The 23,857-nt window shown below is 45.4% G+C and overlaps 1 protein-coding gene and 1 long non-coding RNA gene across 4 annotated transcripts in view; both read left to right on the top strand.

Moving 5' to 3' along the window:
- The first annotated feature begins 776 nt into the window (after positions 1–776).
- LOC119086558 lies at positions 777–2,501 on the top strand. Its single transcript, XR_005089864.1, has 2 exons — positions 777–1,457; positions 2,401–2,501. It is a non-coding gene; the product is annotated as an uncharacterized LOC119086558 (long non-coding RNA).
- A 6,496-nt stretch (positions 2,502–8,997) lies between these two features.
- The window catches only part of Ift81 (intraflagellar transport 81), a 71,350-nt gene continuing 56,490 nt past the window's right edge, over positions 8,998–23,857 (top strand). Inside the window, exons 1-8 of one of the 3 annotated variants that reach the window (XM_037198693.1) lie at positions 9,008–9,106; positions 10,307–10,400; positions 12,607–12,772; positions 13,653–13,756; positions 14,461–14,641; positions 18,056–18,145; positions 21,822–21,887; positions 22,195–22,305. In XM_037198693.1, coding sequence (XP_037054588.1) covers positions 12,629–12,772; positions 13,653–13,756; positions 14,461–14,641; positions 18,056–18,145; positions 21,822–21,887; positions 22,195–22,305 — 696 coding nt within the window. In that variant the 5' untranslated portion in view covers positions 9,008–9,106; positions 10,307–10,400; positions 12,607–12,628. Of the gene's footprint in view, positions 9,107–9,231; positions 9,384–10,306; positions 10,401–12,606; positions 12,773–13,652; positions 13,757–14,460; positions 14,642–18,055; positions 18,146–21,821; positions 21,888–22,194; positions 22,306–23,857 lie in introns of those variants that run through there. The other 2 variants (XM_028885888.1, XM_028885889.2) reach the window with 2 other exon arrangements.

The raw sequence follows: 23,857 nt of genomic DNA, 5'->3' as shown, positions 1-23,857 counted from the left end.
CTCCACTCACTCTGCTCCCTCCTCTTCCCCCGCCCGCCCCGCCCCCATCAGGGATTCTCAGCCAGGAGTAACCCCGCCATTTTTCCATCCCCAGGACGTTTGCCATCCACGTTTTGTCGTGACTGGTCAAAAAGGCGGTAGCTGCTGCTGGCTGCTAGCAGAGGTCTGAGATACTGCCGAATGTCTAGCGGTAAAGACACAGCCCTCTGCGACAGTCCAGTGTCTACCATGGCAAGGTTGACATGCCCTTTGTTAAATGGAGGTATTCCTGGGAACTACTCTGAAGAGCTGACTTCAGAACCTAGGGAGCATTAGGGCGTCATTTCTGCCTCCTTTCAACCTCCATGGCAGAGGCCGGATGACTCTCAACAGTGTTCTGTGTCATCGGTGATGAAATGCACGCTTAGGCAAATGATTATTAATTGTGGAGACATTTGTCAAGCCTTTGCAGCCCTGGTTCAGTGCCCGAGGCATAAATGAATCTCGGTATTTGCTGAATGGCTGAGTGACCGATGCCAGGCTTTTTCAGCCCACTCATTTATGTGCTTTGGGAAGGTTACTGGAGACCCTTGAGAGACAGGCCTGCTCTTCCTGTGTTCTTCAACAAGGGATATGGTTCGTCAAAGAAATGACTTCAAAAGACTGGGACCTCTGTTAGCCAAACTTGGAGCAGGGAGCCGGGACCAAAGTCATGGAGAAATTTGGATGGAAGTCTTACTCCATTTAGGCAAAAAAAAAAAAAAAAAAAGGAAACCAGGCCAGACTTTGTGCAGCCTCGCTGAGGAACAAGAGCTGTTTTCTGGGCCCAGAACCTGCTCTGTCCCATGTTTAATTTCTTCCATCTGTCTGGTATCTGACCTCTGCTGCCCCCGAAGCCATTGCCACACATTGTCTGCCTGTGTTCCCATATAAGGCCATCTCTCTCTCTCCCTCCCTCTCGTCCTCTCCCTCTCTCCCTCTCTTTCTCAGGGTTGGATAGCAACACCACTCGCTTCCTCCACCCTGCTTTCCCTCCCTCCCTCCGCCTGCCCTGGCATCCTCTGCTGCCAGGATGGACAGCGGCTGAGAGCGGGAAGGGGCAGGGGGCTGCCAAAGAATGCAGCAGGTTTATTTTTATTCAAGCTGCATTCTTCGCCTGCCCTGCAGGCCTCAGCCACTTGGGGATGTCACATGCCGATAAGCCGGGGCTGAGGGGTGGGGGGATGGTGCACGAGTGAGATCCCTCGATCAAATCTACCACACCCCAGGTGTGAGCCATCGTCATGGAGTTGGGGTGGAGGGAAGGGAGCAAGCAGGGACACTGAGGTCATGGGATTCGCCTGTTCCAGTTGCTCTGCCTCCGGTTCCCAGAAGTTTGGTTTTTCTGAGAAGCAAAGGCAGGGACTGAGATCGCAACCACCACCGAGGCCCAACTCTGGGCAAAACTCAGCACCTGCCAGGACACGGGGTGAATCCAGGTATCTGAGTGAACTCAATAGTCTGTGATCCTTTGTGACCTTGCTATCAGTTTCCTTCTCTATCAAAATAGTAACATCTGTTTGATACTATTCTGTTGTCCTAGAGAAGGCACGGACCTACCAGGCAGGATTTTGAGTCTGTCTTGTTCCCTATTGTGGCAGTGGCATTTGTACTAAGGCCTGGCACACAGTAGGTGGTCAAATCTGTATAGAGCAACTCGATGAAATAATACTTCTCAGTTTTCGGCACCCAAGAACCGATAGCTGGGTTGACCATTGTCTATTTCATGCCCACAGGCATCTGGTAGATATGAGCAAGTGCCAGGTCATTTTAGGTGCTGGAAAATGTAACAGAGAACCCCACAGAGAGGGTTGTGGGGAGGCTCAGTCATTAGAATGCTTGCCCGTTCAGTCTGTGTCCTGTGGGATGGATTCTTCCCCTCAGTACAAAGTTCTCCAGGGTCATCCATGGTGCAGCGTGTATCAGTACTACATTATTTCCGTGTGTGTACGTGTGCGTGTGTGCGTGTGTGCGTGTGTGTGTGTGTGTGTGTGTGTGTGTGTGTGTGTGTGTGTGTGTGTGTACACAGATGTGTGCAGGTTCATCCATGGTGCAGCATACATCAGTATTTCATTTCTGTGTGTATATGTGTGTGTTTGTATACACAAATGTGTGCAGGTTCATCCATGGTGCAACATGCATCGGTATTTCATTTCTGTGTGTGTGTGTATGTGTGTGTGTGTGTGTGTGTGTGTGTGTGTGTACAGATGTGTGCAGGTTCATCCATGGTGCAGCATACATCAGTATTTCATTTCTGTGTGTGTGTGTGTGTATACAGATGTGTACAGGTTCATATGTGTGCCCATGCTAATGTCCAGTGTCTTTCTCAATCACTTTCTACCTTTTATTTATTTATTTTTTTCTTAATATGTTCTCTTACAGATCTGGTGCTCACCCTTTTGGCCTAGACTTTTGTCTTAGAGTTTCTGTTGCTGTGAAGAGACACCATGACCATGGCAACTCTTATAAAGGAAAACATTTCATTGTGGTGGCTTGCTTAGAGTTCAGAGGTTCAGTCCATCATGGCAGGAGCATGGCGGTGCGCAGGCAGATCTTGACTTGGAGGCAACAGGAAGTTGGTCGACTGACATACTGAGTGCTGCTAGAGAAAAAGATCTCAAAGCCCGCCCCTACAGTGACACACTTCCAACAGGTGTGGCCCAGATTAAAGGAGTGCCCTCCAGCCTCAAGGTCTGGATTAAAGACATGTGTCACCCATCCTCCTCCAAGACCACACTTCTTCCACCAAGGCCACACCTAATAATGCCACTCGCTATGAGCCTATGGGGGCCAAATACATTCCAACTACCACCACTGACTAACCAAGCATCCTCCTGACTCTGCTTCCTGATTCACCCTCACCATGCCTGACATTTCCGCACCGATTCTGAGGATCTAAATCAGGTCCTCAGGCCTGTACAGCAAGCTCTTTACTGACTGAGGCATCCCTCCAGCCCCTAAAGTCTTTGTTTCTTTTTTAAGGCAGACTCACATTTTACCGCACACATACACCACGGTTCCTTGTTCATTCCTCAGCTCACCCATCATTGGGGTTCTGCCATCCCATCTGTGACCCTATCAAAGACCTTGACGTGACGTCATCAGTTCCTGGGAGCTAAGAAGATCTTGGCCAAGTGAAGGGTGAAGTCCCTCTGTGTCCTTCTGCTCTCCGTCTTTTCTCACCCCCTCCAACCCTATCTACCTTTTCCTGCATGGTTCTGAGTTTTCTGATGGCCTCAAATGCAGCTCTATCACTGGCTACCCTTAAATACTCCCCCTGAATTCTATAAATACACCAAACATTCAGCTCAGGAAAAGAAGATGGAAAAAAAAAAAAAAAAGAAAGCAGCCGAGAAGCATCCAAAACAAAAATACACTTTTTCTTTTCCATCATTGGCCAAGGGTTTTTGATCCATCTTCCTCTGCTTTGACTCTGAGGTATGTGCTTGGATTATTTTTCAACCATTCCCCCCACGTGGGTAGGAGACTAGGCGGCTTGGGCTGGTCGTAGCAACACACACCTATAATCCAGTGCTCAACAAGATCATGAGTTCAAGGTCAGCCTGGATTCTGGGGTTCCATCTCAGAAAAGGAGGGGAAGCTCGGCAGGTAAACGTGCGCGCCACACAAGGCGGATGACCTCAGTTCAATCCCCAGAGCCCACCAAGGGTTGGATGTGGTGGCTCTTGTCTGTAATCCCAGGACTCCTACTTTGGGATGGGAGGTGCAGACAGGAAAGTTGCCCCCAAATCCACAGGTCAAGCAGCCTGGAGTATGAAGAAACAAGAGAGACACTGACTGCCTAATAAGGTGGAAGGAGGGACTGACTTCTCCGTGTTGGTATCTGACCTCCACATGATGATGCGGCATATCTGCATGCACACACATATGCACATAAAATAATAACAATAAAATTAGAATAAAGGAAAGAGTGAGAGTCCCCAAAAGCAAAGAAAGCCCCACACTGTGTTAATGCCAACCCTTGCGGGGACCTTTGGCCACCTACCTTGGTAGCCTGACTGTGGCCTTTTCTTCCAACTCTTCTATGCCGGTGTGAGGTGGTTTAGTGGACGGTGAATATGGCTTTGGGATCGTGTAGACTGGTGTCTGAAGTTTGGCTCCACCAGCCATTAACGACGTGACTGTGGGCCCTCCATTAACTCAGCAGGCCTCCATTTCTTTCATCATAAAATGACATGAGGGTGAATGCCTGGCCTCAAAATGCCTTTTTGCTCATCATTTGGTTTCAGAATTCAACCTGCAGAGACTCAGTCTGCCCATCCAGGTCCCCCTCTACAATCCAAGGAGGATGAGCTATATGGATGTGGGAACTTCTCCCCCTTTGGCTACCTGTCGGGCTCAGCCTGATGGGAGATCAGGCAGGAGATGAGAGGGTGGGAAAACATAGGATCTGGCTGCCTATAGACAATCCCTGGATTAGCAGCTCCCTCTGGCTTTGTAGGATTCTGGTCCTTTCTTGAACTTCCTGCGTTCAGCTCAGGGAACCTATGTCACCCTTGTTGCTGGTCCCCTGTTGGGCCACTTAAATCCTGCTCACACCTTTATATACAGCCCTGGGTTACACTCTCCTCAGTTGCTCAGAGTGGGCAGTCTCTCTACCTTGATGGGCTCGCTCACTGGTAGAGGTCATTATCGGCCTTAGGCCGGGACTCAGGTCTGCTAGAAGGATTTTATTTTGTAATCTGCTGAAGTCTGAGCCCCTCTTCTCTTAGGCTGGAAGGAAATGCAATCTCATGATTGAGTGTCCTCCCATTGGTACGCATGCTGGGGGGTGGGGGCAGCTCCCCGGACTTTTCTGCAGTGATGAGGTTTTGGGGTACCTTATGACCACTTGCTCACTCATCACCTCACCCTGCAGCTCCGTTCTCAGGCGCGACTGCCTTCATGTGACTTGCCTCCTTGCACAAGGAAAGTGTCATTCAGACCGGAAGCCCCAGGACTCCTGGTGCGGCCTCTTTGGAGTACTTTCATCTCCTCTAGGGCTCTGTCCCTGCCCTGGGATTCCTCACAGCCCCTCTGTGTCTGCTGGTCCCCTCTTCTCCCCGCAAAGACTGAACAGCTTATGCAGCAAGTGCAGATTTGCTATGGGAATTGCCGCCTGCTAGCGACAATTGGAATTGCTTGCAGAGGAGGGGACATAGGACCGCACCCCACACATTAATATCGGAGTCAGTTCTGACCCAATCTGAGCTATTTCTCAATGCTGCTGATAAATAGTAAACTCTCAGCAAATGATGACTTGGTGGTTTGAGCCCCTGGGGGAATGTCCGGTGAGGACTGTATTTCAATCCAAATGGATAACCAAGGAGTCTACATAAATTGTAATAGAAGTTTGGATACTTTATATAGCCCATTAATCTCACTGGTGATTTTCAGGCTTTGCAAACTGTAGTCCATTTGCAAACACAAAATCCATTACCAGGAAAGCCTGAGAAAAATGTAGTACCAGGCATGCATTTAATTAGGCCTCTGGAATCTCATCCATTTAGCCCAATGTTTCACAGGATATTTATCTTTCTGCCTTTTAAGAAAGCACATCCTGCTACCAAATGTGCCCACAAGATCCAACTGCCAGAGCAGAGAGTGCTTGGGGTATCTCCAAACCTCAATTCAGGTTTCCACTTAAACTTAATGACTTTCATCTCCATGTAACCCAATGGCAAAGGTGTTAAATGACAATCAATGGGTAATAAAATGACCCACTTGCAGGCATGTTCCGGCGTCTGGGTCATTTTCCCCCTGTTTTCAAAGGATAAGATAATGTGGGCAGCGGGCAGAGCTACCCCAGATGGGATGGCATCTTGGAAACTGGCGTTCACTGAATGCTCGTTCAGGCTCCAGAAATATCTCCTGGTCAGGATGATAGGTCTAAATTTAATACCCCAAACAGAAAATTGGCTTGGATTCCTTGGATTCTGCACAGGAAAGTTTTTGTTTGGAAGTTCTGAGCTGAAAAAGGGGGCTGGAGACGTTGTGTTTGTGGCATCCCTCAGATGTCTGTGAAGACCTATCCCGGCCCACAGTAGGGGCCTGCCCTAGAGGCAGATAATTCCTTGGGAGGAAACAGAGGAGAGAGTTCCCACTGATACAGACACTCCACACAAGGTATACCTGTGCATTTCTCTTTGGTTTTGAATTATTTTTCATTTGTGTATGTGTGTGTGTGTACGTATGTATATATGTGCATTCCATGTGCCCATGTGTGAAGGTCAGAGGACAAGTTTCAGGAGCCTGTTTTCTCCTTCTACTCTGTGAATTCTAGGAACCAAACTCAGGTCATCAGGCTTGGCAACAAGGCGTCATCTCCCCTCCCATTCCCCCCCCTTTTTTTGAGGTAGTGTTCTACCTAGCACAGGCTGGCCTCAAACTCACAATGTAGCTAAGGATGACCTAGAACTCCTGGTACTCTTGTCTCTGCCTCCCCAGTGCTGAGATAATGGGCATGTACTACCATGCTGGTTTACGTGGTACCGGGGATCAAACCCAGGGCTTTGTGCGTGCGAGGCAAGCCCTCGACTGATGGAGCCACATTCACAGCTTTCAAGATGAAACAGCCTCTCCCATCACAACTGCCCTGTGTGGCTCTTGGCACAGCATCTCTCCCACAGCTAACAGGCCCAGCCCTTCCTTCTGGAGAACCACCCTCACCCACTCCATTAGAAAAGAACCAGGAGATTCAAGAATGGTTTGAACTGGGTGTGGTGCACATGCCTACGGAAAGTGGAGGCAAGGCAGAGTTTGAGGCCAGCCCGGGCCACACAATGAGTTCCAGACCGGTCTGGGCTACATATTAAAGACCCTGTTTCAAAAAAAAAAAAAAAAAAAAAAAAAAAAAAAACAAGCAAACAGAATGGAGTATGGCATGGTGGTGCACACCTTTAATCCCAGTTATTCAGGATGCTGAGACAGGAGGATTGCAAAATTTAAGGCCAGCTCGGGTGACTTAGCAAGACTGTCTCAAAATCCCGTATGACCACCGAAAGAATTTTTTAAACATTTAGAAAGGAAATTGTCTGGGGGCTGTAGAAATGGCTCAGCAGTTAAGAACACTTGCTGCTCTTCCAGAGAATCCAAGTTTGATACCCATCACACACATTACAACCACCTGCAACTCCAAGAGTCTGATGTCCCTCCAGTCTCCGTGGGCGCTGCATGCATGTGGTGTGCACACACGCAGGCCAAAACACCTGTACACATAAACTAAAAACGGAGATGGGCGTGTGTAGCTAGTCAGTCATAGTCTGTGCCAATGAGAGTCTGCTCTGGGAGTTTCCTGAACACCAGGCTGGCAGGATGTAAGCCTGTCACCGCTAACAGCCCGTTCTGAGCAAAGTGGAGAGGAGACAGGGAGAGAAGGAGGGAGGAAGTCAGGATGACCGTGAGCTCTTCGATGAAGTCACACCTGAAGGTGGTGAGATCCTTGAACTTGACAGTACCCAGTATCTAATCAGCGGTTCTAGTTTGCTTTTCTGTGGCTGTGATACAATGCCACGACCCAAAACAAACTGGAGAGGAGAGGTTTTGGAGAGATCACAGCCCATCCTCCGGGAGTAAAGGCAGGAGTTCAAGGCAGGAAGTTGAAGCAGGAACCGCAAAGCAACACTTCTGACCGGCTTGCTCCTCCTGGCCCGCAGTGGGCTGGGCTCTCCTACGCACAATAAGTAAATGATATAATAAAGATAAAAGGGAAGATTGAAGAGGTAACTCAGTGGTAGAGTGCTTTCCTAGCGTGGGGGAAGGTTAGCAGGAAGAGATAGAGGAAGAAGAGGAGGAGGAAGAGTGGGAGGAGAGGAGGCAGAGGAAGGGAGGGGGTGAATTAGAAGTGACAAGCTTTCAGAACTACTGTCACATAGGGTTAGAATCTATTAAAAATCTCAAATACAGTTCAGTTAAAAGGTATTATTGAGAGGTTACCTGCAAGACTTGACCTGGAGGCAGGTTGTGGGGGGTGTGGGTGAGTGGGGGGCGTGCTACCCACGCATAGCTTGCTCCAGACAGAATCAACAATGCCTCTCTGTTGTGAAACTGTTACCGGGAATGTCTCCTTCGACTCCTCAATGAGTCCCGTCAAGGTTTTAATCTTAAGGAGTCACAGGCAGGAATCAATTCTCCCTTTGGCCCGTCAACCTGCAGTCTGTCTCCGTCTCTGTGGAACCTGACATTAGGTGTGTGCACCAAGCACCTTTACCAGCTGAGCCATCCCACCAGATTCTTTTCACTGGTCCGTAAACGTGGCTCTTTGGGATGGAGGCTTGACAGTATGAATCCTTCAGCCCTCCCTGTCCCCCAGTAAACGCGGGGCTTCATCATCACTGGAACATTTTGTTACATCTCTCTCAGTCCCGGCCTGTTTAATTGTGTTCTCTGTCTTACCCTCCCCCTGCCCCACCTCCCCGGGGGACAGATCCCCGCTGGATCTTGCTCTCTATTGCATTTTCTAATTGCAGCAGCCAGCAGCATGGGGCATGTAAGAAAGGTCTGATTTGTCATTTGTTAGTTTTAGGTTGTGGTTAAGTCTGATGTTAAAGTCACCGTTTCTTCAAGAATGTCTGAGCAACTAACCCAGTTTTCAGAGTAGGACTCCATTTGTCTGTCTGTCTGTCTCTCTCCCTCCATGTATGTCGTGTCTCTTAATCTACACTCTAATTGTTCCCAAGAACGTTTTACTCTGGAGATACTTATGTCGAAAACCTAAACTTGAAAACCACGCCCAATGCTTCCTGACCCCAAACCCCATCTAGTCCTGCCTCAAAGAAGTAGTCGAATCAAATTTGGTAAATAAATGAATGAATGAAACAGCACATGCCGAGTACTTTGTCAAGGGAGAACTGTAAACGGTTCACAAAGATTATTAATCGCCCTAGGCTTTCTGCAGTGGCTCGGAACCCCAGGCGCGGGGTCCAGCTTCCCAGCCCGAGGCCCCACCCCCGGTGCGCGCCCTGAGCCCGAGGAAGTGACATCAGCGCATGGCAACCGTTGCCAAGGAGCCGTCTCTAGGAACCCGCGTGCGCCCGGGTGCCTCCCGTGGGGCGGGGGTGGGGAGGTGGTTTCGCGAGGAGGATTTGAGGTAACCCCGCCAACTCGCGGTGGGGAACTCGGCGAACCCCGAGTTCCCTCGAACTGCGCCCGCTCCCGGCCGGCGGCGGCGGCGGCGCCAGGGCCTGCTCGGGTCGGGGGGTGGTCGGCCGCGCGGGGCCTGGCGGGAGCGGGGTCCCTGGTCTGTCCTCCCCTCGACCCGGGCCGCTGCGGGAGCCAGTGGGCCTGCGCGCGCCGCCCCGACTTGTGCCAGATAAACGCGCGCCCTGGTTTTAATTCTTGCCCCGGCCCCCTGGGTGCTGCTGTGGGTGAGTTAGCTGGTGAATTAGCGCGGCCAGCAGTTGCGCTGGAAGAGGGAGAGTAAATTGCTTTTGCTAATTTTAGCGCGCAGCGCCCGCCGGGCACCGACCGCCTACCTGTTCGAGAACATCTTTGTCCTCTGAAAGCTGGTGGGCGACCCGGGGTGCGGGAACCCCAACGGATTCCTTTCTTTTAAAAAGTTTTTTTTCTTTTTAAATTGGCACATATTAGTTATGCCTAATGGGTGCCATTATGCTGTCTTCATGCCTATAGTGTATTTTGATTATTCCACTTCGATTTCTCTCTTATAACCACCTTCCCACTCCCACTGAATCCCTTTTCATTTCCCAGCTCGTCTCCCTTCGACTTTAATGCCCCTCTCCCTTCCTTTTTGGTGGCCCAATGAGTTTACTTATGGTTTCTTTCAGGGGCGTGGATTACTTATCAGTGGCACACCACTGAAGAAAACGCCTTTCCCTCTCCTAGCAACCATTACCTGCCTGGAAATACTCCCAGAAATACTCTCTAGAATCCCGCTTTTATTCTCTTCCTAGCAGTGTATTACTCGTTTATCCAGATATTTGGTTTAATTTTGTGGGTTTTTTTGTTTTTCGAGACAGGGTTTCTCTGTGTAGCTTTGCGCCTTTCCTGGATCTCACTCTGTAGACCAGGCTGGCCTCGAACTCAGAGATCTGCCTGCTTCTGCCTCCTAGTACTGAGATTAAAGTCTCACACTACTATCCCTGGCTAGGATATTCTTTTGGTATAAGCTTAAAAGAAACCTTAAGGTTAGAAGCTATTCTGGTTATATCACTTTGTTTTTGTGTTTGTTTGTTTTTTCTTTTTACTACTTTATTTATTTACTCATAATTTTATTATTATGAAATAATATCTTTAGTTTTGTTTTGTTTTTATGTTTTCTAAATGTAAGCTTCACCTACCCAGTTAAGAAACGCATTTCATACCAACTTGGTGGCCCTTGATTTTCATCCGAGCACTCAGGAGGCAGAGGCCTGGTCTACATGGTGAGTCCCAGGCTAGCCAGGGCTACACATGGAGATGTTTCAAAAGGAAAAAAAAAACAACAAAAACATTTTTTCTGTTTTAGAGCAAGATGCTTATGCCCTCACTGTATGTCTTGAGTGAAATAGTATCTATTTCATAGTTTTAACTGAGAAAGCATTGAGATAACCTTTTCTTCCTTTGTCTCACTCATCTTTTCTAGTTTAATAGAGTCTTATGTAGCCCAGGCTGGCCTCAAACTCGGGCTTCTTCTTTCTCTCTCCAGTCCTGAGGTTACAGTCGTGTGGCATCATACATGGGAGAGGCAGTTCAGCTTTGTGGTGATTTTGACAAGGTCTCAAGTGGCCCAGGCTGCTTTCAGCTCACTAAGTAGCCGAGGATCACCTTGCACTTCCGATCATCCTGCTTCTGTGTGCAGCCACATCCAGTTTATTCAGGGCTGGGAATCGAACCCAGGGCTTCGTACATTTTAGGCAAGCCCTCTACCAACCAAGCTACATCCCCAGCCCAGCAGTTCATTTTAGTAAAGCGATTTCCCTTGGTAAAACATAAAGCCTTTACAGTGGTTGAATCAGATATACTATTTTAATTAAAAATTTAAAAAGTAATTTAAAAATATTTATTTATTTTAGGTGAGTGTTTTGCCTGCATGCATGTATGTGCACCACATGCATGCCTGATGCCCGTGATGTTTAAAAGAGGATGTTAGATTCCCTGGCAATGAAGTTAGGGATGGTTGTGAATCACAATGTGGGTGCCGGGAACCCCCAGTCTTCTGCAAGAGCAACCAGTGTCCTTAACTGCTAAGCGCTCTCTCCAGTCCCAGACGCTCAGTTTTTTAAGGTTATGGCTTTTCATAACAGCCTTATTTCCTTTAGACTTTGGCTTCTGTGTTTTTTATTTGTTTTGATTTTTGGCTTGAGGCCTATGAACAAGTTCATTCAGCCTAGTAGAACTCAGTGTTTTCAGCTCAATGTGTATTCAAAATGGAGTTGGATAGATTGCTCATGGAATGTACAGTTTTGCAAAGCAAGAAATAATGTGCACCTAAGAAGCTAGAACAAGATAAAAAGTAGACTAAGGAAAGCGGTGTGGACGGTATGGTGGGGGTAGAGGGCAGGCTCTGTTCCTTTGCCGCAAAACTTGAGGGTTTCCTGAGAAAACTTGCACCTGAGCCCGGGCCTGATGGTGTGAGATTTACACCTCCAAACAAGGGTAGAGGAGGCAGAGAAAAGTAGGTGAATCAGGGAGCAGTGACAGCTGGTTTCAGAGTGAAAGGTTGAGGTAGATCACAAAGGTCATAAGATGTCAGGGTTAGCCTTTATTTCATAAGAAGCAAGAAGCTTACCAGGGATTTGGGGTGGGAGGTGGAGGCCAGAAAGCCGGAACGGTTTCCTCATTGAAGGGAAAAGGAAGCTAAGGCCTGAGTTGCTCAGAGTTGAGGTCTCCCAGGCTAATCCAGTAATAGAAATGGGTGGAGAGTGTTTGGCAGAGACCTAAACAGCCCTAAAGGATGTGCCTGGGCTGAAGTGTGTGGGCCCTACTTGCGTTCTGTGCTTGAGGCTAAGCACAGATATGGGCACTGGGCTGCCAGATCTGATTTTCAAAAGGAACAAGATCTGGATTTTACCATAAAAATCTGATGTTTTCAATGTGAGTTACCAATAAAAAAAAAAAAAAGCTGGTCTGTAGCTCTGCCTTTAAGCCAGGTTCTTGAAAACTTTGTGGCTCTATTGAAGAGGCTTCACTGTAGGATGTTATTCATTTGCCGGGTTCAGGTGATTGCTGCCAGAGTGGATGGATGTACAAATGCAGTCCATAGTGAATATTAACAGCATAAATAGATTGCATAATAAAGTTTCATACTCTGATTTCTTCGGACAAAACTGGTCTTTTCACAGCATTCTGTATGCTGTGCAGACATATACCGCCTCTCTGCCTACTTCTTACGATCTTTTTGTTTTTTGTTTTTTGTTTTTTGAGACAGGGTTTCTCTGTGTAGCTTTGTGCTTTTCCTGGAACTCACTCTGTAGACCAGGCTGGCCTCGAACTCACAGAGATCTGCCTGGCTCTGCCTCCCGAGTGTTGGGATTAAAGGCCTGTGCCACCACCACCCGGCTACTTCCTACGATCTTAATCCTGATTTTCTCTCAACACTTTTTTTAGCTATCAAGATTGAGGAATACTCTTTTTTTTTTTCCTCTTTAGTTTTAAGCTATAAGACTTAATCATGAGTGACCAAATCAAATTCATCGTGGACAGCCTCAATAAGGAGCCTTTTAAGAAGAACTATAATTTAATCACATTTGATTCTCTGGGACCAATGCAACTATTACAAGTTCTCAATGACGTTCTGGCTGAGATCGACCCCAAGGTAAGTTTTTTTCTTTCTTTCTTTTTTTTTATTTCCTTTGACACAGGTTTCTGTGTGTGGCCCTGGCTGTCCTGGAATTCACTCTGTAGACGAGGCTGGCCTCAAACTCACAGCAATCCACCTGCCTCTGCCTCCTAAGTGTTGGGATTGAAGGTGCGGCTAAATTTTCTCCTTTGTAATGAAAAATGTGTTAGGACAGTCCACCTTTGCCTCTAAATAACTATCGTAGGTCTGCAAAGCCCTTCCTGGGCCTTCTTTACTGTGTTGTAAAGGGGTAGTTAATGATCTTTTAGGCCTCTCTAGTAACTCACATTTCAGTTATCTGCTAAAAAAAAAAATTTCTTTTTACCTTTTATTTATTTTGTGTGCATGTGTGTGGGCATGTCCATGCTTTTCCAAACCATGAAAGAGGACAGCTTTCAGGCATCAGTTCTCTGCTTCTACCATGTGGGTCCCTGGGGTCAAACTGGGTCGCCAGGCTTGGTAGCAGACCCATTTACCCAGTGAGCCACTGCTCTGGCCCCTCAAGTTTCTACTCAAGCCTTATTTAGACATTATTTCTCTACTTCTAGACACAAAAAGCTTGGGTCCTGGAATAAAGAGGCATTTGACAAAAGGTTCGATTGTATTGCAAGTTAGTTCATGTCTTTTATGCACGTTCCCATTGGAGACTTGTTTTGAAGCTTGACATTCTGAAGGTGAATCCTGATCTGACTCGTGTGCTCCCTCACTTGGAATCTGGGCCCTGGACTTAATCTGTTCTATGAAGAGACCATTGTGCCTGCTCTGCTCCAGCAGAACAAGCTTGTCAATGAATTTAAATGTTTTCCTTTGTTAAATATACAACAATGACATATTTTTCAATTTCTTTGTTTATTAGCAAGATGTTGATATCAGAGAGGAGATGCCAGAGCAGACAGCCAAACGGATGTTGAACCTTCTTGGTATCCTTAAATACAAACCTCCCGGAAATGCCACAGACATGTAAGAATCTGCTCATGTATCATGCTTTCTTAAAGCCATGGTTTCAAACTCCAGCCTCCGGATGCTACAGTTAGTCTTTTTAGGCAACCTGGTCTGTCCTCATTTGATTGCCTTAGGACATAACAGAATTTGAAGTTTTAATCCTTCTAATGCTGTTCTGTCACGTAGACATCTTAAGTGGGTCAGTTCTTCTCCTCTGGCCAAAACAGTCAGACAAATACCATTTTATGATTTATGCCATTCTAGATAAAAACAACTCTGGGGCTGGAGAAACGGCTCTCTGGTTAATAACAGCGTTTGCTGCTCCTCCAGAGGACCTGAGTTTGGTGGCTCACAACCACCTACAACTCCAGCTCCAGGCGCGCGCGCACTCACGCACGCATGCACGCACGCAGGCAGGCACACAAATATACACATGCATATAAATAAAAACAAATCTTAAGAAACCAAAACAACTTAAAAGCTGCCCAGCCAATAAAGAATTAAGGTTTACTCTGCCAATGAATAGTTTCAAGACAACTTCATGGATAGTTTAGTAATACATGGAGGATCCAGTTTTCTGACTAATGTAAGGCTGACTGTAGCCTTGGATCTATATTTTAAAAGTAGTTGTGTAGAGCAATAAGGACCCTGTATGTCCCGCTTTGAACACAGGCTGTCTTCCCCGCTCTGCTGACTGCGCCTGCGCTGTGTGTCCTTTGCAGGAGTACTTTCCGTCAGGGCCTGGTGATCGGGAGTAAGCCTGTCATTTACCCAGTGCTGCACTGGCTCCTTCAGAGGAGCAATGAGCTGAAGAAGAGGGCGTACTTAGCTCGGTTTCTAATAAAACTGGACGTGCCGAGTGAGTTCCTACAGGATGAGACTGTGGCCGACACCAATAAACAGGTACCTCGTAGAGAACAAAGCTGCTCATCTGCAGCGTTAATCTTTCTCTACCTGTGACTTTAGGGTTCCAAGTGACATTTAAAGGAAAATAGTGTCAGCTGACGGTCAGTGACTTCCTTTTTTTTTTAAATTGTCTTTTTAAAGATTTATTTATTATTATGTATATATGTATATATACATATGTTATTATTATGTATATTATGTATATATATATATGCCTGCAGGCCAGAAGAGGGCACCAGATCTCGTTATAGATGGTTGTGAGCCACCATGTGGGTGATGGGAATTGAACTCAGGACCTTTGGAAGAACAAGCAGTGCTCTTAACCTCTGAGCCATCTCTCCAGCCCAGGTCAGTGACTTTCACACTCAAATACTGTTGGGTGATAGGACCGTATGGATAGGAAATGGAGATGTGCAAATACTTCCTGTACTTAGTAATTCTGGGTAGATGGACTCCTGGGCTTGAGATGCGGAGCACTGTGCTGATCAGCGAGGCAGTTATGCAGTTTGTCATCCAGATGAGAGAGAAGCCGGCTATCATCGTCAGTACACCAGGACAAATGATAGACGTTCGATCTGCCTCTGTCCGGTTGGAACATGTGAGCCCCTGCAGCTGATCCAGGCTTGCCTGCTCTTCCAGGGCAGAGAGAGTAGTGGGAGTCTGCAGTGCATTTCCCTCACCAGCATTGGCTCCTGTGCTCTGGCTCCTGGGTCCTCTTGTCTCAAAGTACCAGGCTCAGGCGGTGGTGGCGCACGCCTTTAACCCCCAGCATTCGGGAAGCAGAGCAGGCGGAGCTCTGTGAGTTTGAGGCCAGCCTGGTCTACAGAGGGAGATCCAGGAAAGGCTGCAAAGCTACAGAGAGAAACCCTGTCTCGAAAAAACCAAACCAAACAAACAAGCAAAAAGAAAAAGAAATAGAGAAACCAGGCTGGATTTCAAAGAATTTTAGTTTTTTTATACTTTTATTTCATAGTAGTTAGGCTGATTTGGGTCAGTTTGTTATGAAGTTTGTCATTTTCTGGTAGACTGTGAGGTCCATGGAGACAGGTGTCGAGTTTATACTATCCGTCTTTGTTTTCTTCCAAGATTTGGTGTAGAAGCTTTCTGTATGTTGGTTGCTCAGTATTTGGACTGTATCAAAACAACTGAATGCTTTTATCTTCCATTTGTGTATTGTTATAGCTGTCATTAAAAGTAAAGTTAATATTGATCTTATATATAATGTTGATTATAAGCCACAGCTATAAAAGTACATAGGTCAGATACCATAGTAGGCATTTATATGATACAGAAAACGGATGTGTAAGTGTGGAGTATTCTACCCCTCCCCACCCTCTTCATAAGTGGGTTCATATGCAGTACATAGATCACAACCAGGGACTTTAAAAGATTACATTTTGGATATTTATTTGATAGTGTAAATAATTCCTCTAGAGGAAGTTTATTAATAGTACCTCTTAATATGCTCAGCTAATTAAGGGGATAAAAGGTAATAAAGATGCTCTTGAAGCATGTCTGCGAGGTATGTGTATTTAAAAAGAGACACATTTAGCAAAAACACTAGTAAAAATTGTATGTTGTTGTCAGGTAGTAGTGGTGCACACCTTTAATCCCAGCACTTAGAAACAGAGGCAGGTGGATCTCTGGGAGTTCGAGGCCAGCCTAGTCTACAAAGCAAGTTCGAAGACAGCTAGGGCTGTTAAACAGAGAAACCTTGTCTCGAAACACACACACACACACACACACACGTAGAGAAAGAGGGAATGTTGTCTTTCTGAATGAAAAGTTTTAGAATGAATAATTTGTAGATTTATAGCATATGATCAGTCAAAAATATTAATTTTCTGATATTGTCATTTAAAACATATTGTGGTGTGTGTGTGGTGCTAGAAATTGAACCTAGGATCATTTAAAAAAATTATTTGTCTTTATTTTATGTGTATCAGTGTTTTCCTTGCATGTATGTCTGAGAGTGTCAGATCTTGGAGTTATAGACAGTTGTGAGCCGCCACGTGGGTGCTGGGAATTGAACCCGGGTCCTCTGGAAGAGCAGTCAGTGCTCTTAAACCATTGAGCCATCTCTCCAGCCCCTGAACCCAGTGTCTTAGGCATGTTAGGCACATGTTCTACCACTGAGCTGTATTTTCAGACTTTAGACTGCCATTCATTTAAAATTCAGGATAACAGCTATGGTCTTTTCATTCATCTGACCACTCTTTATTGCATACCTGTGAGGCTTACGGCCTGCAGTAAACCCTGGGGTTATGAAGGTACTCATAGAAAATGCAATTCTGGCTCTCCTGGCTATGGCTGCTTCCTGGAGGGAGGCAGACAAGAAGGTACTCTGGTATAACATGGTCTCTACTCCGATAGACGAGGGGCCGGAGCAGGCCTGGCTGAGAACAGTGGTAACTATGCTGAGACTGTTGGAATCATCTGTTAGCCAGGTTAGCAGGGAGGGCATCATGAAGGTCCCCAGAGGGATAGGACAGGTAACCTACAGGTGGGGGCCAAGGGCTGTTCCAGCGCCTTGTAGCTCCAGTTGAGATTGTGAGAAAGAAAGTGGCCAGAGCAGTGTTCAGTGAGCAGACCATGCAGATCTTGGTTTATATCCCGCATGGATTGTAAGAATGTGCAGGATTACATTTTGTTTTTGAGACAAGGCCTTGAGAGGTAGCCCATGCTGACCTCACACCCTTGATCATTCTGCCTCAGCTCTCCAAGGCCTAGAATTACATTCATGTGCCATTGTGACTGTTTTTTTTACATTAATTAATTAATTAATTAATTAATTGGTTTTTCTTTTTTTTATGATTTACTTATTTATTTATTGTGTATACAGTGTTCTACCTACATTTATGCTTGCAGGCCAGAAGAGGGCACCGGATCTCATTACGGATGGTTGTGAGCCACCATATGGTTGTGAACCACTATATGGTTGCTGGGAATTGAACTCAGGACCTCTGGAAGAACAGCCAGTGCTCTTAACTGCTGAGCCATCTCTCCAGCCCCTATTTTTTGGTTTTTTCGAGACGGGGTTTCTCAGTGTAGCTTTGGTGCCTGTCCTGGAACTTGCTCTGTAGACCAGACTGGCCTCGAACTCACAGAGATCCGCCTGGCTCTGCCTCCTGAGTGCTGGGATTAAAGGCATGTGTCACCACCACCCGGTGTGACTGCTTTTTTTTTTTTTTTTTTTTTTTTGGAGCTGAGGATCGAACCCAGGGCCTTGAGCTTGCTAGGCAAGCGCTCTACCACTGAGCTAAATCCCCAACCCCGTGACTGCTTTTTAAAAACATGTTTTTAATGTTGTTCTTGTAAGGATTGAAGTGATTGCTGCAAGTTAGTGGGCAGCTTGATGACGAGCACACTAGATGTAGTCATAACTGGTAACCTGCTGACCTCCTCTTTCAGTATGAAGAGCTGATGGAAGCCTTTAAAACTCTGCATAAAGAATGTGAGCAGCTCAAAACATCTGGATTTTCTACAGCAGAAATAAGACGGGTAAAGAAATATCCATTTGGACTTGAATAACACCGTATTCATATTGTTTGATTTTGGTTAATTCAGCATGAATTTTAACTGTATGGAAACTAGTGTTGGTAAATGTCTGCTTTTGTGGGACCTTTAATATTGGTGTGTATATGTGTTGGTGGTGTAGACATATAAATCTATGCATGTAGAGGTCAAAGGACATCTGGAGTCTTCCTTTGCTTACTACATTGATTTTTGAGGCAGAATCTCTCACTGAACCTGAAGCTTAGTCAGAACCTGTCGGACTGGCCAGCCATATCCGTCTGTCTCCAGATCCAGCACTGGAATTACAGGCACACTCAGCCATGCCCAGCTTTTCCTTTGTAGTTCTTTACTGAAGAAATCAGGACAGTAAGTTCATGTTTCATGTTGGCAACTTGCAGGTATTTAGAAGTACTTCATTTTGAATCTTTATTTGGTATGTATTCCATATATGATATAGAAAATGCAGAGGAGAAGAACAAAGAAGAAAAAGTTGCATTGTGTGTATATGAGATCATGCAATACATGATTACCCCATCTTGCTTTCTTCATGAAGGCTAGAAGACGCCTTCAGGTGTCATCCTCAGGATGCCATCATCCTCCTTAGCGACGGGTTTCTCGTTGGCCTGAAGCTCACCCATTAGCTGAGACTTTCTGGCCAGCAAGGCTCGGAGAGCCTCTTAGTTCCACCTCCCTAGTGCTGGGGTTCCAAGTATGTGCCCCGGTGTTCACTTCTTATGTAGGTGCTGGAGCGTGAGACTGAGCTCGGGGCCTGGCTCTTGTTTGCTAGGCAAGCAAGCTGAGCCACTCCCACAGTCTCAGGGCTTTTTCCAGATTTGTTTGTATTTTAAAACACGTGTCCACATGTGTTTCTGTGTGGGAGAATGTGCATGTAAGTGCAGGTGCCTGCAGAGCCCAGAGGAGGATGTTAGATCCCCCCAGAGCTAGAGTCACAAGCTGTTAAGAGTCATCCAAAGCCGGGCGGGTGGGGCGCACACCTTTAATTCCAGCACTCGGGAGGCAGAGGCAGGCGGATCTCTGTGAGTTCGAGGCCAGCCTGGACTACCAAGTGAGTTCCAGGAAAGGCGCAAAGCTACACAGAGAAACCCTGTCTCGAAAAACCAAAAATAAAAAGAGTCATCCAACATGGATGCTGGCAACTTAACTCAGGCATACATGCTGCTAACCACAGATCATCTCTCCAGCCCCTTGCTGCTTTTTAATTATTACATTGTGAGTGTATTTTCATTGCTGTCTTTCTACAAAATTATAGCAATGACCGAAGTTGTTATACCTTAATCATATTTAGATTTTGGCTTCTTTTTTTTTGCAATTATAAATAATGCCATGATTATCAACCTAATTTTGGTATGGCTGTGATAGTTTATTTGCAATATTTTTTAGATACAGAATTGCTTATTAACTCACATACATTATTTTAGGGCTTTTAATGCATGTTCTCCAGAAAATACCTTTACATTCTGCCTAGGCGTTCAGGTCCTTCCCTTAAAGACTTGTTATTCTGACTTGCATGAATCTTGTATTTTTAGAATTCCCGAGTTAGGAGTGCTATCTTTATATTCTCATTAAATCAGGGACATCAAAGTTTCTTCCTCAGGGAAGCCGTCCCTGACTCCCTAAATAGATCACGTTCCCTAGTTCTTTTCCTGTTATGGCATTCATTGCCCTTTAATTGCCTTAATATCTGTCTTCCTAAATGCGTGAAGCGCTAAGAAGGCACGGGCTGTGTCTGTGCATCTTCACCCTGTATCCCCAATGCCGACGCGGTGTTGGGTGTCAGCAGGCCCTCAGGAGGAGGTGGTTGATTAGAAATGGAAGGTGAGCTCAGCTCTGGCAGATAAGAAGGACCAGTGAGAGATCCTCCATTCATCCGCTGTGTCCTGTGAATGAATTGCAGGTGATGACTCAGAGAACGCAGAGTCTGACTGTAATTTCATTCATTCTTACTCAATAGTCTTCGACCTCTTCTCTGCAGTCAGTTTAGAAAACACGGTTAGAGAAGAAACAGAAAAGAACGCACTCACATCACGCGCTCTTGAGGTACCTACTGTTGACAGTTTTCCTTGGAACTGAACTATATATAACTAACTATTGTAATTTGCTTCTTTCAAGGAATGTCATTTCATAACTTTTCTCATGTCATTAAACACTCTTTGGCACCATTTTAATGACTTTCATTTTGTTACCTTCTAGTTAATCTTTGTCAGACATTTAGATTCTTTCAAATCTGAGCTTCGTTGGCATCAGTAAGAATCTTTAAAGAAAAGTAGGACTTTAAGTGAACATTTTTATTACATTTATTTGTGTGTGTGTGTGTGTCTGTGTGTGTGTATGTGCGTACCACAGTGTACATGTGGAGGAAGGTCAGAGGACAACTTAGGGGAGTTATTCCCTCTTCTACCATGTAGGCCCTGGAATTGATCTCAGGTTTTCAGGCTGACACCAGGCACCCTTACCCACTGAGCCATCTTGCTGGCCTTAGTGAACATTTTATTAGCACACCTCCAGTGCAGAGTTCCTGGCCTGAAGGGATGCATGTTTATTTTATGACTTCTTGAATTATTCTTTAACACAACACTATCAGTACTGAAGAAGAGTGTCCATTTCCTGAAATCCTACCAGTAATGGCTGCCATTGTTTAGGTTACCCTATAGTATTATTACGTAGTTTTTGTTTTTGTTTTTTTGTTTAGGAAGGATATTTGTTTGTTTCTCTGTTTTCATTACAAACTATTGTAGAGATGATTTAAAAGAAGGAAGTTTGGCCGGGCAGTGGTGGCACACGCCTTTAATCCCAGCACTCAGAAGGCAGAGGCAGGCGGATCTCTGTGAGTTACAGGCCAGCCTGGACTACCAAGTGAGTTCCGGAAAAAGGTGCAAAGCTACACAGAGAAACCCTGTCTTGAAAAGCCAAAAAAAAAAAAAAAAAAAAAAAAAAAGAAGAAGAAGAAGAAGGAAGAAGGAAGTTTATTTTTATTTTTTTCATAGGAAAAATTGGTTAATTAACAAAACCATACATATTTTTACATCTCAAGAACACCACATGGGCCAGGCATGGTGGCGCACACCTTTAATCCCAGCACTTGGAAAGCAGAAGCAGGTAGATCTCTGGAGTTTGATGCCAGTCTGGTCTACAGAGTGAGATCCAAGACATTCAGGGCTGTCTAGGGAGACCTTGTCTCAAAAACAAAACAAAACAAAAACAAACAAAAGCCCACCATAACCTTAAAATTTTGATAATTTTGATAGGAAATCAGCAGGATACATGGTTTGGTATTCAACAAAGCACTTGGGATGTCAGCAGCTATTCATGTATTTAGGCCTGCATACATTTCATTATGGAAAATTTTTGAAGAATCATGTAGCCATATTTGGAATCAGAACACAAGTGTGCTGGCTGGCAGCTTTTACCTTGCTGTGCCGTAACCTGCTTTAGTTGCTTTTCTAGATGAATGCCAAGCTGCCAAAAAAATTCTCTTGCATAAAGAAGCCTGGGGGAAATGGAAATGCCCTTAAATCAAAAGAGGATCTTTGCTACTTGCTGCTCTGGTTATGATGGGATGGTAGATGGCAGGGCTTGTGCACAACTCACCTCAGTCCTGTAGGTTGAGAGCATTTTTAATGGCCTCTTTATTGCTTTTTAGGACATCAGTGCAATGGAAGAAGAAAAAGACCAGCTCATGAAGAGAGTTGAGCGTTTGAAGAAAAGGGTGAGTCGAGAATTAGCCCAGTAGACTTTAGCGAGTCCTGAGGACTGGCAGAGATTTAGGAATGCAAACAAAGATGAAGCCAGGCTTGGGTATTCAGTGGAGGATGGGACTCAAGTAGCACTGGGGAAAGGGAATCTCCAGGCAGGAGCCCAAAACTTTCAAGGACCTGGAGTTGAAAGCTTGGCTGTCGTCTCTGGGGAGTACTGTTTACCAAAAGGAAATGATAAGTGGATGACGGAGTCACATGACCTGCTAATGCCTTTCTCAAATGTGACAGTAACATGTACTACTTATTCCCTTACTGTAGGTGGAGACTGTTCAGAATCATCAGCGGATGCTTAAAATAGCAAGACAGCTTCGGGTTGAGAAAGAGAGAGAAGAGTTTCTTGCACAGCAGAAACAGGAACAAAAGAATCAGGTATCCACAGAACGTTTATACTCAGGACCACAGAAGTAGCTCCTCTTGGTAATTAAAAAATATATATGAAAAATGAATCGTAGAATTTCACATTTCCCTTTGGCAGCATGAGGGACCTACTCTTTTTCTGTAGGAGTGTGTGTGTGTGTGTGTGTGTGTGTGTGTGTGTGTGTGTGTTGCTGGGAATCAGACCAGGGCCTTGCTCATGCTGCACAAGTACTGTAGGACTGAACTTTATCCCTAGTCAAGACTGTTTTTTCTTTCTTTCCATTTTTTTTTCCTTTTTGGCAGTATTTGAGGATTGAATCTAAGGCACATGCTAGACAAGCACTCTACAGCTGAGCTATATTCCCAGCTTTCTTTTTACTTATTATTTTGAGACATGATTTGCTTCTTTGCCACTGAAATAATATGTCTAGGGCTCTGTGATCAATGAAACCAAAAGAACATTCTTCCTCCCTTAGATGTAGGGTGCCCTGTAAAGATTCTGTTCTATCCATTAACAGCTAATCTTGCTGCTACACAGTAAAATGATCCTCTGCTCTGTATAAACAACATGAGCCAACTGAAGTCCAAAACACAGTACTTACACACATAGTATGGAGCCCCAAAAAAGGTGTTGCTGCTGTTGACAATGTCACAAAATACTCTTAATTAAAAATAGTCTGGGGCCTCAGAATCACCCACACTGCTGTGTTTTTAAACTTCACCCTAAAGAAGAAATTATTTGGCTTGAAAGTATTACTTTAATTTATTAAAAATCAGTCTTAAACTTTAAAGACATATTTCAAATCAGTGTAATTTCTAAGTGGCCACTTGAAGCTGGCAGCTGAGCTGTTTAGCTCCATGGGAGCTTGACTTGGCACCTCAGCAGTGAGTTCCATCTCCTGAGCCTCAATGGTTATTCAGTGTCAGTTTCTGATGCTGAAGCGTTACTGAGAATGTTCACGTTTCCTTGGGTTAAGGAAACCTTGTTACACAAGGAAAGGCTGCTGCATGTGTCTCTCCAATGAATAGTATTCATTCATTCATTCATTCATTCATTCATTTATGGAGACAGGATCTTTCTATGTAGTCCTGGCTGTCCTGGAGCTGGCTATGTAGGCTGGCCTTGAACTCAGAGAGGTCCTCCTGCCTTTCTATCCCAAGTGCTGGGATTAAAAGCAAATGCCACCACACCAGCCACAAAGATCTTTCTTTAGTCACTAACTGAAACAGTAACTAAAGAAAAATGTTCCGGAAGCATGTTTTAAATTTTGCATGGGGGACTAGGTAAATGGTTCAGGAGACAGGAACCCCTGCTGCTCTTGCAGAAGGTCTGTGTTTGGTTCCCAGCACCCACACAGGATGGCTTACACCTTCCTGTAACTAATTCCATAGGATCTGACACCCGCTTCTGACCTCTGTGGGCACCTGCATGCAGTGGCACACATGCGTACACTCAGGCACACACACACTCACACATAAAATAAATAAAAATTTAAATTTACATGAATACATAGTGAGAAAACTAATTCCATTTTTGGTTTAGTGAACTTCTTTTCTTAGTGTC

This window comes from Peromyscus leucopus, chromosome 23, assembly GCF_004664715.2.
Source record: "Peromyscus leucopus breed LL Stock chromosome 23, UCI_PerLeu_2.1, whole genome shotgun sequence".
In the NCBI taxonomy this organism is placed as follows: Eukaryota; Metazoa; Chordata; class Mammalia; order Rodentia; family Cricetidae; genus Peromyscus; species Peromyscus leucopus.
This window is presented reverse-complemented; position numbering and strand designations above follow the sequence as displayed.